This window comes from Calliopsis andreniformis, unplaced genomic scaffold (assembly GCF_051401765.1).
Source record: "Calliopsis andreniformis isolate RMS-2024a unplaced genomic scaffold, iyCalAndr_principal scaffold0022, whole genome shotgun sequence".
Lineage (NCBI taxonomy): Eukaryota > Metazoa > Arthropoda > Insecta > Hymenoptera > Andrenidae > Calliopsis > Calliopsis andreniformis.
In genome coordinates, this window is record NW_027480432.1 from 7699556 (window position 1) to 7715329 (window position 15774).

A 15774-nucleotide genomic window follows, 5' to 3' on the forward strand; every position below is an offset into this window, starting at 1 on the left:
CGAGCTGTTGTTCCGTGGCAAGCAAATGCTTTCTTTATTATCTCGATGCTGCTTTCTAGATCGCTCCAGGTTCTGAGCACCCTTCGTGCTGCACGCCTATCTTGTCGAACAATGGCACGCCACGAAGCATGACAATCTTAATGAGGCATTTATGCAGCGTCTTCAATTGAATTTTCAGTTCTTTTTTCTCCAGGAAAGGTATAAAAACGTCTTGAAAAATATGAATCTTTTATACATCTAAAAAGTAATCTGAAAAAATAGAATGATTGATAATGGGAGCAGGAAACTTTAAGAGGTGACTCTACGTGCTAAAATCGAAAGAAAATGAAGAATAATAAAATAGTGTCTGAGGCCTCCTTTCAGAGATATTAATTATCGACGAAATATCTAAAATATTCCTGAATTGTGTCTGACTTGGACTTATTCTACTGATACTGCTGTGTACTACTAGTGACTTATTTTACTAATATTCTACTAATGTATTAACGTTAATACAGCGTTAATTAAAAGTGTTATAGATTTCGAAAATATAAAATACTACCTTACCAAACCCATTTAATATTTCCATACAACAGCACTGTACATCTAAAAAATTACAATAATTTTAAATAACTTCATACTGTTAGGTTTGATCTAAAACATTCTGTCAGGGATAGCATATCGTAAGCACCTTTCTACATAAAATTTAGGCAAACGTGGACCCTCATTAACACAACCGAAGCTAAGAAAAGAGTCCCAGCCCGCGAAAATTCAAATCCCCGAATAACGCCGCCCAGTGGCCCCAGGTTCGCCACGCCTGCGCCCCTGGAGAAGCAAGACACCATCTCCATCGGAGCGAGAATCGTGCGCCCGCAGTGTCCATGCTCGAATTTATTGATATTTTCCGCCGACCGAGCCACGACAAGAGAAAGACCTCTCCACACCGCAGCTCCCAGGGGGTGCGAGCAGGACACCCAAAGAGACAAGAGGGTGCGCCTAAGCTCCTCGTCACGCCCGTACAGCCAACGTGCAGTCTCCGGGTGTCCAGCTGATCGCGAGTTCCAACAACCATCCACTGTGCACATGTCGAGTGTTCGCGATGTCCAGCGCTCGAGTTGGACCTGGACAGAGCAACGTTGACCTAGCCGCGATGCCGCGGTGATAATACAGCGGACAAATCAGGTTGAAAGAACACGAGGGAACGTCTCTGTGCACCAGTCCAGTTCATCCCCCATTGGCTTCCGCTTCGATTTGGTTTCGGGTGCCGAGGAACACGCGGAGGGTTCAGAAGAGCAGCCACCGAGCGATGCCGCGTGCATCCCTCAGTTCCGTCGACCCCTGACTCAAGGAACCGGATGTTGGTGGACGTTGGGTCGACTAGGGTGTGTGGACCGAAGGACGTGGCGAGTCGCATCCCGCGGAGACGGCTTCCTAGCTGGACTACAGGCCGCTCGATAGAGGCACACCTCGTATAATGGCCAACGAAAGGATACAGGGTCCGCACAGGTGCGTGGCGAAGGGATTTTCTTGGGGTTCGTGCTTGGGACAGTCGAACCGGTGGAGTTTGCTGTCTTAATACTGTGCGATGCGACTTGCCTCGAGACGTGGCTTGAGGCCACTTGGAATTATTTTAGAGCTTCGTTGCTGCCTCGAGGATCTGATAAGAATCAGAATGAATCGAAGTGGTCTGGCCCCGTCACTTGTCGGCTGACATGCCTCGAGGCAAGTCTCGTCGTGTAGAGCCCGCTTTAGAGAAGCACCTGAAGAGTCAAGACTTTGCGGCGATCTTGTTAAGTGGTTTGATTGTTGCTCGATTGGCACATGACTTGATGCAATGAGGGATCGTTAAGATTTGTTTTATTTCGTAATGAGATCTTGTGGTAGGGTTTTTGTAGCTTGCTTCAAGAGTTTCGTGGGCGAATGTTCCTTTTTTTGTATTTTTTAGAGTTGTTAGTTTGTTTTGTTGGGTAGGCTGTCAACGTCATTCTAGGTGCGACGAGAGAGAAAAATTGAGAAGTGGGACACATACATGGCCCACTAGCTACGATATGGTTAAGCTTTTTTTTGAGATATTCTTAGATATCAAGTATAACTTGTCTTGGTTTATTAAAATAATTGATGATAAATTCGATTTTATTTTAATAAATAAATAGATTTGGGACATTCATTTCTATGGGTAACTGACAATAATACTTCACTGTTAATTTGGTGGTTTCTTTACCGGCTGGTTTTTAGCTGGAGTTTAGATTTCATGAATAGTTTTATTTCCCAAGAAAGGAGCCTGTCTCATTTTTGCATGTATATATAATTACTTAATAACCAGCCCGTGTAGTGTTCGCCTTGGGGAAAGGAATATACCATAACCCAGGACTGATAGAGAAACTTTCTAGTTGAGAAGTTCTTTCGATCTAGACCTCGTGCTTGAAGCTAATTTACTGAAAATGAATTGCATGCTATTAAAAATAAAAATTGCAGGAATTTTGGAACCATAAGTTGGCGACCTGCATGCCTCGTAGGATTTTTTTAAATCTTTCAGGACTTTATTTTTTGAGACTGTGGAACAATTCTTTTTCTATTTACTATTTAGTAATAATACTAGCTTAAATAAACTTTATTTAAAATTGACTATATAAAATTGATGATTTTAGGTCTCTAAGTTTAATATTATTCAAGGCTCAATATTACATACATGTATGTATACAACTCCACTAAATACAAATATTTATTTACTATTCAATTTTTGTGAGTTAAAATGCAATGTAGCGTATTTATACGCAACGTTGAGCATGAAGGGGTGAATAATTGATGTAGGTATAGATACGTATTAGATACGTTGTCAATTTTTGTTTTTTTTTTCTGGAGGGCAAAAAATAGTCTAGTAACTAGTATCATTAATTCTTTTTCAGGAAAAGTTACAAAAATACTAATAGTTATGTCATTGTTGCAACAAATTATTCAGTATGAACCTTCTGATTAATCCTTGGACGTGTAGACACTTGGCACCTTAACTTTTCGTTATAAGCTTACTACTATATTTATGTACGCTACAAGCCAAAAGTTTAGAACCTAATACTTATCAAAGTTACACTGCATAGTAAAATACTCTTAATTTGAAGTTACCAAATACTTTCGATAATATTTAGTGTTCTTTATTTCAGTACAACAGAAAAAAATTCATACAATTGTTTACTGTTATTTAAATCGCGTGTTTAGTAAGTAATTGAAAATATAGGCCATTAATGTACATCTCAATTATTTAGAATTTTTAATTAAAAGAATTTTATTCCCATCGAAAGTACAGTCGCTGGCATCTCTGACAACAAACAAAAATCAATAGTAAATAAGTTCAACTCAGAAACACGTTTCTCGTTACATGATCACTAGACTGCGAATTTTTATGCAGAATCAAATTTTTATAAACAGACTTTAAAAAATAGAATCTGAGTAAAAATCTTTTCTTTCTTTAAATATCGCACTGCCTAAATTGCTTCTGATATACTTTTGTATGTAGCAAGCGTTCTGTACTTTTTTAAGCATTGAAATTTTATTAAATTTTGTAAATGCATAAAAATCCGCAGTACCATGATTAATGATCATGGTCCATGACTCATAACAAGGGAACATCGTAACCTTTTCCCAAATAATTTAACAAACCAGTCCCCCAGATTGTAGATAATTTATTGATCCAAATTATGTACTGTTGCCAAAACGATTCCTTTGTGGGGCGATCGATTTCTCTTATGCTACATCTGCTTATACGCCTTCAGTCTTCCTCACAATTACACCTGGGACTCAGTTTACACAGTGGACCTAAACCATGTAATAAAGAATCGTCTAAAGAGAGTCACATAAAAATTGATTTTCAAGTTGCAAAATGCTAAGTTGCATCAGTAAATCAATTTTTATACGACTCTCTTAACACGATTCTTTTTTATGCAATTTAGATTCACTAAATTCACTAAATAAATTCGTAATTGTGAGCAAGAAGCAAAAGCTCGTTACGAGTTATGTACCATGATAATTAATCACACACCATGTCCCAGGTGTAAAACACTTGCAATTAGATTCCTGACGAGCCCTCTTCCCCAGATTCTAACAGCAAATTGTTCCATTTTCAAGAACAACGTTACCAGTTCCGGGACACTCGGAAGTAAACCTATGCTCGGTGCTCTCACTGGGTAAAGATCTCAGCAAAATCACCATGCCTGTCATTTTCAACGAACCCCTCTCCTTCCTCCAACGCGTCGCCGAGTACATGGAGTACGCCAAGCTGCTCAAGCTGGCGGCTCAAGAGGAGACCCCTGTCAGAAGGTTACAGGTGAGCTGCTCTGTTCTTCCTCTCTAAACGTGCTTTTACAGGAGAAAATCCACGTCAATGATACGTTACAGTACGTTGCCGCGTTTGCTGTCAGCGCTTTGGCATCGAACTGGGAAAGACTTGGCAAGCCCTTCAATCCCATACTGGGGGAGACGTATGAACTGGAGCGCGAGGACTTCCGGTAACTATATGATGACGCAGGAGATTGGTGTTTTGATGCACTGCTCGTGACTGTTTATTATTGAGATTCAGTTTGTTTCTTTTTTATTTTAGTATTCGAATTTTAATGACTTCTCTGGTTCAAGAACCAGATTTTTTTATAGGAAAGTAACTCCACGTTAAAAGCTCGCTACTAAATTCAATTATTTATTCCATGATACTTTGAAATTAGTGTTACTTTCACAGAATATTACTTTGAGAATTTTTCTTTCACAAGAGATAATCTTTAAAATACACTTCTCGTTATAAGCTCACATTGTGAACCATAAGTTCATTAGAAGTGAAATTATGACACTACATTCTCAAGGTAGATCTCGTTATAAGCTCACTTTGTGAATCTAAACCATGGATCTATTAGAAGTGAAATTATGACACTATATTCTTATTCTATCACTATTGGTATGTATTAATATTATTATATCTATGCTATCTTCTCTTTGGTATCCCCTAGCATCAAAACAAAGGAATTTCTAGACCACTGCACCCTTTTCACAACACCTAATCGAATTCGTTCTCTTTTCCAGAATAGTCTGCGAGCAAGTGTCCCATCATCCCCCAGTGTCAGCCTTCCACGCCGACAGCGAGGACTTCGTCTTCCATGGCAGTATACACCCAAAACTGAAATTCTGGGGCAAATCGGTAGAGATACATCCGAAAGGAATTGTCACCGTGGAACTTCCCAAGTAAATACACTATACACTGCTTAAACCTTTCAGTACCAACGCTCTAACCATAGTAGTGTACTGAAAATTGGAAAGTCAATATTTACCTATTTTTAGGAATTCTGTACTCGCCACAAATATTGTTATTGGTGAACGAAATACTTTCCACACGTCGACAAATCTTTGCAGAATATACTAATTAAAAGAAAATTCTATTTCTTGCCACGTACTAAATAGTGGAAAAGGTAGAAGTTAGAAGAGTTTTGGAATAGCTATCGATAAATCGGTTCCTGACAGTTTTAGCTATTTTTTAATTATTATTATTATTATCAGGAGACTCGGTCTCTTTTCTTCCAGCCTCAAGCAGTCAATTTTGGGCATGTAGAAATCGTTTCTTGGGATTGGTTACTTTATTCGCGAAAAAAGACGCCACTTTACCACATAATATATATAATAAAATTATACAAAAACAATGCAACAGAAACCCAACAAAAATGACAGCTTATGTATGATTCTTCTACGAGAAAATAAGATAAAGTAACGCAAGCAAACATCAATTTTAGCGTCCCACTACCAATACATTATTCTTTTAACACTAAAAGGGTTAATTTCGCGTTTTCGAAGCTTGCAGAGATCTGAGAGGAGGGAAAAGAATAAAAGTTTCATTTAACAAACTTAAAAAGTTTGAACGTCTCCACATAAATCTTCTTACGTAGGTGGAAGGAAGCGTACACTTGGCAGAACATCAACTGCATCCTTCACAATGTCCTGGTGGGTCAATTATGGATGGAGCAACTCGGCTCCCTCGACATCAAGCAGAGCGGCGGAGCCAATCTGAGGGCGAGCCTCGCGTTCAAGAGTGGCACATGCAATGGGAAGGATCTTCATCGTGTCGAAGGATTCATAACGGACCAAGAGTAAGCTGGTAACAGTTTATCTTCACTTGGAGTGGCAATAATTAGTAACTGCGAAACTGTTGAATCATTTTTTTGAGAAATACATTATAAGCTAATTACATTATCAAGTAACTCATTTATATTTACATAGTGAGAACTGATGAACAATATTATACGATTTTGATGTCGAATAGTTATGAAACTGGACTAAGTAAAAAATTTAAAAAGCTAGGATTTGTCATTTATTTTCTAATATAAATATAAATCGATGCAATAGTGAATAAATGATAAATTCATCTTAAGCTTCTTGCTGACCCAAAATGTGTCTGACTGCAGCTTAATCTACTGCATCGCTGCGCTCAATCTGGCCAGTGTACGTCACAAGTAGAATAAGTCATATCTAAGTCAGACACATTTCTCGTAAACATAACATATTTTTGCATCAATTAATAGCTCTGAAATTAAACCTCTATGGCAATAGTGTCCTACGTTAGTATGTGCAATTATTCCTTAAAATTTATGAACAACAATCGCTACTAATAATAATTATTGAAATGAAGAAAAATTGTATTTCAGTAAGAAGAAGCTTCTGTTCCTTTATGGCAAATGGACAGAAAGGGTGAAGGTGTGTGATCCTGCTTTATATGAAGAAGCTCTCGAGAAACTGAGACGCGAAGCAAAGAGTCCTCAGGGCAGCCCAGGACACAAGAAGGTCTTGGCAAAGCTGCACAGCCTCAAAGTTGGGGCTTTCAAACCTTCTCACCAGGTAACTGATAATAATTTTAGCCTTTCGCGATCAGAATTACACAAACATTTCAGTTTGCTTCTTCAGGGCTAGGGAACTCTGATACTAGAGTCCCTTGTTCTGAGGAAGTCCTAATAAAGCTGTGTTAATTGGTGCAGATGAGTGCACCAGCCAATCAAATATCTTTCAATGGATCAGCTGGTCCACTCAAAAATAACTTATAGTAATTTTATTTGTCAAAGAACTGTGGAACTCGATCACTATCTCTTTCAAGATTCACAACAAAAAATTAGGTACTTAAGTATGCTCCCTAAAACTTACCACTAAATTGATCCAAGTATTATTGACACTAAAACAGTCACAGTTTGGAAACATCTAAATTTCCCTTCACCTTTTACACACATTTTCTAATTTTCTAGGACAAAGTAATGTCTACTATTCTTTTAATAATTTTCTTTTTCACTCAAGGACGCAATCGACGATCCATCAATGAGCATAGACGGAGAAGACACACCAACGATCGACGACATCCCTGGATCGATCACCCTGTGGGAAGCTGCTCCAAGACCACCCAATAGTGCAGACGTAAGTGCTTATTAGTAATTTTAAATCGATAGTAAGTGCTTATTATTAATTTTAAATCGATAGTAAGTGCTTATTATTAATTTTAAATCGATAAAAATTCCAATTTACTCGAAAGTGTATCTATGATGCTCAATATTCCTGGCTCCATTTCTGATTTCCAGTATTATCAGTTCACAACGTTCGCGATGTCGCTGAACGAGCTGACGCCTGCATTGGAAAAAGTGATATGCCCGACAGATTCGAGATTGAGGCCGGATATTAGGAAATTGGAGAATGGAGATCAGGACGGAGCAGCGGCTGAAAAGTCGAGACTCGAGGAAAAGCAACGCGAGACGCGTAAAGCTCGAAAGCACAAGAAAGGCCAGGAATGGACGCCCAGGTATGGGATATAAAATAACGCGATTGGCTTTAATATTAGGTCACCTGAAAAATCTTAGTGTCCCTTGGAATTTAATTACGAAAATAAGGACACAAAGGAGTGAATTTAATCACCAATGCAATTCAGATCATTCTTTTTTGAGGGAAAGAAATTTAAAATTCAAATTTTTTTGATTGTTAAATTTAGGTCATTTTTTAGAAGAATATATGCACGGAAATTATTATATTGTTCTATACAAGCGATCGAAGGGTAATTCTGTATAAAATAATAAGTCTAAAATGTGGAATAACAATTTTTCGTATGAGGCTTGGTTTTTTAGAAAATTGACTTTAAATATGTGTATGAAAATAAAAATTTAGTTCGAAGGATAGAAATTTTCAACAATTTCTTTCATAATAATATATTTATACAAATATTTAAAATCGATTTTCTCGAAAACCAAGCCTCATTTAAAAAAATGTTATTCTATATTTTCAAGTAAGTAGGCTTATTTTTTCAAGTAAAACCACTCTGAATATTTCCTAAGACTGTGTACCTTCAATTTCAAAATCACAAATTTGTAATTATTCTTTTCGAATACAATTTTATGACATTTATTTAATAATCGTATATCTTTCTATCTTTACGACACAATTTTTTATTTAATGTTTGAATACAAAGAAAAAGAGGCACAGAAGATTTAAACAAAAATTGAAGAGGCATTCTGTGAAATCTAGAACTTTGTTTTAAAGATACATGGAACTGAAGGTTTAATTTCCGGCGCGTGCTATTCAAATACAGGACAGGTGCACGCAAGGCGGAAGTTGGGCTTTCAGTTGCGCGTATCTCAGAAGCCAAACAGGAAAGGGTAAAAAGATTCTACCAAATAAGTTTACGTGCCTCGATTTAGCCTATAATTGTTAAGAAATTTTTAATATAAACATTTTTTTTATTATTACACTGCTTCATTCACATATTTATGTTTAGTTTTCAAACACAATAATTAATTTTTTACTAATTACACTGAATATTGAAATTTATTTAACACTGAGCTTCAAAAATTGTATTTTACTAAATTATCTATTTTTAAATTCAAGAAAATATACTGCAGGAAATCTGCAACAAACTTGAATAGTAATGAAGCTAATTGCATGAAAATTATACTGTGTTATCTTGAAAAGTGACTCGACCTTTGAAAAAATTTGTTGACTCTTGGTCTGTATATAAACTGTATAATAATTATTTTTAGTAACTTTATTTTAAATGTCGTTTATAATCGGTATCTTCAAAAGACACAAAATATTTTATTCTTTATCAATTTTGTATTACTTCATATAATGTGTTCAGCAACAGGTGTCAAAAATTTTGAAACGCGATTTTACTTGTAAAAATGTGTCTGACCTAGGACTTATTCTACTCGCTTGTATTAATCAGACCAGACACAGGAAAATCAGTAGAATGAATCCCAAGTCAGACACAGCGAAGTCAGTAGAGTAAATCCCAAGTCAGACATAAGAAATTCAGTAGAATAGATTTCTAGCAGCTCTTGTCAAACACTCCATATACATCCTTAGCACTCAAAAGATTAAAATATCGAATAAGATTGAAGCACAAAGTGTATGCAAATATGTCTGCCACAGGTGGTTCCAAATGGACATCAACCCATACACAGGTCAAGAAGACTGGCTGTACCAAGGAGGGTACTGGGATCGCAATTACTCCAACACAGAGGACCTATTTTAATAAACTCGTAGATCCTTGGCTCACCATACGAATAAATCGGAAAAACACCACGACAAAAGACGTGCGCGCTCACATATTCTAACGAGAAGTGTTCGTACAAATTGTTGCTGCACCGCGTAGAGAAGTCAAGCTGGTCGCCATTTAACGTTGATATGAATCCTTTGTCGTTGATCGAACGCTATTTTCCAATCGATCGACTGTTCGTGTCACTATTGTAATATGAAAGTTAGAAGACGAGGCTCGCGCTAGGTGGAAACGTGAGGATCCTCACAAGTACACCTGTCGAGGGTGAAGCAAAAGAAACGAGGAGATAATTTCGTTCTCGTGATTGTGTTCCACTGAATCGACGCCAACGATCGATTACTGAGACAGGAGGCGAGTGTCCAGCACGAATAGATGCTTCTTTCGAAGCGACTTTTTTGTATCTGCGCGCAGCTTTACACGTCGCACGACACATTTCTTCTCGGTAGCGCCTATACACGCCGTTCTCGCGTGGAATCGAGACAGCATCCAAATTCTTCCAATGTAATCGCTAGATGTGATCATCAAAGTCAAACTGTGCTATGGCAAGGGCCTGAACCGTGCCAGGTGTCCCACCAGTGGGACAAGCACAGATGAGGTATGGGGCAGGGCTATCATCTCATGGGAGTCTCTGTTCAATTCAAAATTTGCTCTGCTCAATAAGAGTTCAATTGAAAACTGGTATCGCGAAATTAAAAATTAGGAATTGTATTCGATAGTATTGGTACAATTAAGACAGTGAATATTCACCAAAAAGGTAGCTCAAATCTACATTCAGAAAGTTGAAGCTATATGTATAGTTTCACAGAATTATTAAAAATGTGAAGCAAAAGAAAATGAAGAGACTATACCATCATTAATAAGATTTACATAGGTTTTAATAAAAAATTCAATGAGGGTCTAGTAATAACTCAAATCACTTCATAACTATTTTAACTAACATGATTTCGCTGATAAACTATTTACTAAAAATAAAATTTGCAATATAATAACACAAAAATATAAATCTGGAGAGAATTCTCAATTTTTTGAACATCTATATTAGAAGAATTTTTAATAACTTTTGTGTCGAGTTTAAAGACAACATTCTAGGAATGGTAAAAATGCGAGAATTGATTAATGATCAAAATTGAACATTTATTGTTCGAAAAGATTGAACAATAAGAAAAATTGAAGAATTGATCAATGATCAAAACTGAAGAATTGAACAATAATCAAAAGTGCAGAGCTGGACAACATGTAGTAATTTTGCTATGCGATAACAAATTTTTTTGTATCTAATTTTAGATTCTTTTCTAATCTATTCTATTTTCTAGCGATTTTCTATCTGACGGAAGATTCTATTGGATGATAGTCTATCTTATACCTCGTCTATGACACAAGCTAGCTTGCGCCTCATAGTTAGTTCCGTATGCGGGTCGTACGTGCGTAGTTCTTTGTAGATAATCAAATGTACTCGAGTGTTCTGTTTCTAGAGCACTATCGAGTTAGTGGAAATTAGGTAACAATGAATCGAAACGTGGCAACACGAAATTATGATAGTTACTAATCAGACGCCAAGCTCAGATCTGCAACTACCAAAGAAAACCAGGGACAGGCATTCAAAAGTGGTGGCCCATTTTAAAGGGCATCTATTGGTGTTCCAGGTATGGAAATGAGCAAAGTAATGAGCAAATGACGAATTAAATGCTACTTAAGTAAAGGTGCAAATTATGTATCTTTGGGGTTTATTATACTAAAGTTTATAAATTTTGTGTAGATAGTTAATTACTATGTTTTATTAGCAGTATATGTTTCGGTATTTTTGTTACATTTATTTGAAATTGAATAAGTGAAAGGCTCAGTTGAAAAACTTCGTTTCATAACTGTGTTTGTTTAATATAGTTTTGAAATTTGATTTGGAATATTTAAGAATAGTTTAAAATTTCTTTAATTTCGGTACGTCTTTTAATCATAACTGTCTTATCCATAATAACACTGCAGATTCTAAGTTCATAGAGCACCTCACAATAAGGATTCGTTGTTCTCAGAGCTCATTGACAACCCAGAAAATATACACCTCTCCACATGCCTGACTTAGGAAATTGCGCCAAAGGAATAAGCCAACATGTAAATTATACCAGTCTTGTACAACTATAAAGCAAATCTATGTCAAGAGGGACATTAGAATCAAATGGTGTCACAGATATTGCTGGCTTCGCGAAATTGGAGTCTCTATATTCTTGAGTTCTCTGTGTAAGAGGCGTGGCTTGAGTGCTCTGGGAGGCGTGGCTTGAGTGCTCTGGGAGGCGTGGCTTGAGTTCTCTGGGAGGCGTGGCTTGCGTGCTCTGGAAGGCGTGGCTAGTGTGTTCCTAGAGACGTGACTTGTGTGTTTTGGGAGGCGTGACTTATATGCTCCTAGAGGCGTAACATATGTACTCTGGGAGATATAGCTCGTCTTCTTTGGAGACGTGACTTACGTTGTCCCTAGAGGCGTGGCTTGTGTACTCTGGGAGGCGTGGCTTGTGTACGTCTGGAGACGTGGCTAATGTATTCCTGGACATGTCACTTGCGTGTTCTGGGAGGCGTGGCTTATGTGCGGCTGCAGGTATGGCTAGTATGCTCCTTGAAGACAAAGTTTGTATGCTTTTGAAAATGTGGTTTACATGCATGTTGAAAGCAAAGATTGCTCTATCCTGGAGGCGTGACTTCGACACTCTTGGAGGCGTGGCTAACGTCCCCTTGGAGGTTGGCATTTTCTTGCTCGCCAATAAACGTTTCGAGTAGCAACGAGTTGCACATGACTGGACTACACGATAAACTCCTAGAGATCTCTCAATGTTTCTGTGTAAAATCCCTTGTGCGCTAGGGAACGAACCTTTCTCGCGTAACTGTCCGAAGTAGAACGCCTTTTCCACGAGGCAAGCACAGCCCGTTGCGGAAAAAAAAGCACAAAGTCCATCCGTTAGCCAATGTTTGCTGTACATAGCGCGGAGAACGATCGCCGTGAATTTTTTATAACAGAGAAACGGCGAAACGATGTACACTTCCGTTCGATTCACCTTTGTCAGGTGCCACTGGGAAAAGCGCTGCGATGGTATCTTTCTCACATGTTCGTTTTTACGATTACAACGCGTAGCCACGAGATCACTTCTAACACTATTTTTATAAAACAAGGAGAAGAAAGGATTCTTAGTCCGACCGTACACGAGGAATCGGAGCCTCCTTTTCCGGATACTGATACCATTAGCTTGGGTAGTAGGTTTCTGTACATACAGCGACTGTATTATACACTTGTATTTAAGTATGATAATTTTAGGGCAGTTTCACGCACGTGGAGATGATTAGTGGTTAAGGTAGACTCAGTTAGCTTGAATAGTCACCGAAGAAGCTTTGCAACCGCGCATCGAATGAGCAATAATAGCGACTGTTGTTGTTTTCTTATGGTCTCTTGATGTTAAGCAGCTTCCGCGGATTTCGGTTCTGTGAGTCTAGTTCTCTACAGGATGTTGAACATTTTTATTGACAGACTCAGTAGAAGTACAGAGGCATCCAGAATTCAGAGAAGGTTTGTAGAAATAATAATAGACTAATTTGGGGGCGTGGCTTGTGCGCTCTTGAAGGCGTGGCTCTTGGGGTCTTGGAGGCGTGACTTGCGCCCTCCTGGAGGCATGACTTGTGTCTTCTTGGGGGCGTGAATTTCGCAACCTTGGAGGCGTGGCTTTCACGATCTTGGGGCGTGGCTTTCACGATCTTGGGGCGTTGCTTTCACGATCTTGGGGCGTGGCTTTCACGATCTTGAGGCGTGGCTTTCACGATCTTAGAGGCGTGGTTTGTGCACATTTGAAACCGTGGATCTCTTGAAGGCGTGGTTTGTACACTCTTAAAGGCGTGGCTTAGACGCTCTTATGTACTCTTTCTTCTCATTTACTTCAACCTGCCTTTCGAAATTGCCTCGACTATCTAGCACTATTTAACCACACTATCTAACATAATTGATAAACCATCACAGAAATATTGGTAACATAGTGTCTCATACCCATCTGCTATATTCATTAACCATTTAGATCCTAAACAAATTGACTTCATAAAATATAAAAAGAAGATTATTCTAAACTCATATTCAAACAAAAACAAACAAAGTGATACACCTTCTACAACCTGTTCTCTCATCACAGATGCCTCCATATATTCTCAGTGTCTGTCTAGCTAAACCAAAGCCATCCTGTAGAGTTTGATTTCTTTCACCATGTAACGATGGTCGTAAAACGGTTTGATTTTCACTTAGAACAAAGTAGATCGCTCAAAGCCTAGAAGATAGATAAATCAACATATTTGATACTCAACGGTGCCAATGCGAAAGAATAACATGCTAACTGCTCCCACAGTACGTGTATCCTATTCGCGGATCTCTGCCAGCTTAACTCGTAATACCTAGGACCTAGTTTGGTTTATCTTTAGCGTGTAACTGTCGTCGGGCCGTGTCAGCGATCACGGCTCGCCGACGATTCATTTAAGCCAAAAAAACACGCGGACACTTAGGCCAGTACGAGTCGAAGTACATTCGTCGCATATGACAGCACGCTGTAAAGCACCGATGCCCTTCGACGTTCACCAATAGGAGATCATTTCGGTGTGTTGCTTTCGTAGAGGATCTCGAGACGTTTCGAGGAAGCATCGATTACCGACATCAATTGGTAGATGTACGTGTGTATTCCAAGTATATGTATACCAGCAAGTATTAGGCTAATCAGAATTCCTTTGTGTTGTTTGGTCATTTTGGTTTTCAATACCTGGTCATTCTTGTTTGGCGACGAAAGTGATAGAGGATGCTCCCAGCAGAGGACTGATATAACAAGTACATATTGGTAAAATTAGCCTTTATTAGTGACATTATGTGTATTGTATCAGCTATAGTGTTCTTTAAAATATTCTTGCACAGTAATATGAAAAAAAATTGTGTGTAGAAATTTTGGAGAATGGTAGAAGAGCACAAGTAGCCATTGATAATGAATTAGAGATCAGGAGTACATAATCATTTTTAAGAACACTTGTTCAAATTATTGTCGAATGTAATCCTCTTTGTGTACATTTGGTTACTTATCGCAATTTTGCAGTAATTATTTGAATAATAATATAAATAATTTCTTATTGCCTTGGTGTCAACTTAAATATATTTTTACACGTATAATAATTGACTGAATTGACTCGTATATTAAACAAAAATAATTTAGGATTAAAAAAACAAGATGTTATCAGACTATTTTCACTATTCTAAAATTGACTACAGTAAAACCCCTAACAGTACGAGTATTTCGTTTAAATATCAATTCCCTACTGAGATCCTCCTTCATAAAACAAATACAAGACTTGCGAGAGAATCGATACGAGAGCAATTTAATTATTTTACTAATCAAGTTAGAAAAATCTAATTTAGAATCTAGAATATAATTTCCTTATTCTACATTGAAAATCAACTTCTAGCTACCACATGACAAGACGAGATACAAATGTATTGTCAACGAGCCCTAACTTGCTATCTATAAAGTTGCATCACACAAACGCAAGTTAGTATCAGCATTACATGCGTATACATTGCACACAGATAGGAATTGATCTCTACGCGATAAGGAAGAGGAAATATCTCTACTCTTGCGTAGGACGTTTCGATAATAGAAAATCGTCGAAGGATTTTCAAGAACAGGAATGACAGGTATAGACCTTGCAAAGCGCCAATAACGTTTTACAGGAGCCAAACCATCGAGCTCTCATGCTGTAGAATATTATTGTATTTACGTTGCCTAGACGAGTGTATGTAACTGTACATAGATACATAGGTATTAGAAATAAATGTTGTAAAGAAACAACCCTGCCTCCTTTCCTGGCTGCCATGTCACATGTAGAGATGCAAAGTGTTCTATGGAAGATAAGAAAAAAATTGCAGGATGATCCCACATAGCCTTATTATTCAATTATTAATATATTAAAATTCGCTATTTGAAAATAGGGTCAAGATTCTAGGGATCCTATAAGAATCTTCAAACATACCTACAAAGATGTATCTGTACAACAATTTTAGGTGTCACAGATACGAATTTGAACAATATAATAAGTATATTTGATAAAAATATAAGATACGATTAAAGATTGCAGGAAATATCAAATCTTTCTGAAAAAAGGAATCTTAAAATATCAAATCTTTCTGAACTTGCGAATTTTTTTATTTCTTGATTGTTATTGACAATATATGTAGTAGAAACTTTTGCTGT

General features: G+C 37.6%; 1 protein-coding gene across 1 annotated transcript; it reads left to right on the forward strand.

The window, feature by feature from the left end:
- The first annotated feature begins 875 nt into the window (after positions 1–875).
- On the forward strand, positions 876–15372 carry LOC143187280 (oxysterol-binding protein-related protein 2). Its single transcript, XM_076391377.1, has 9 exons — positions 876–1485; positions 4099–4297; positions 4369–4478; positions 5041–5199; positions 5895–6095; positions 6651–6840; positions 7288–7404; positions 7566–7783; positions 9403–15372. The coding sequence occupies exons 1-9, from the start codon at positions 1454–1456 to the stop codon at positions 9503–9505; spliced, it is 1329 nt and encodes a 442-aa protein (XP_076247492.1). The 5' UTR covers positions 876–1453; the 3' UTR covers positions 9506–15372.
- Positions 15373–15774: the final 402 nt, after the last annotated feature.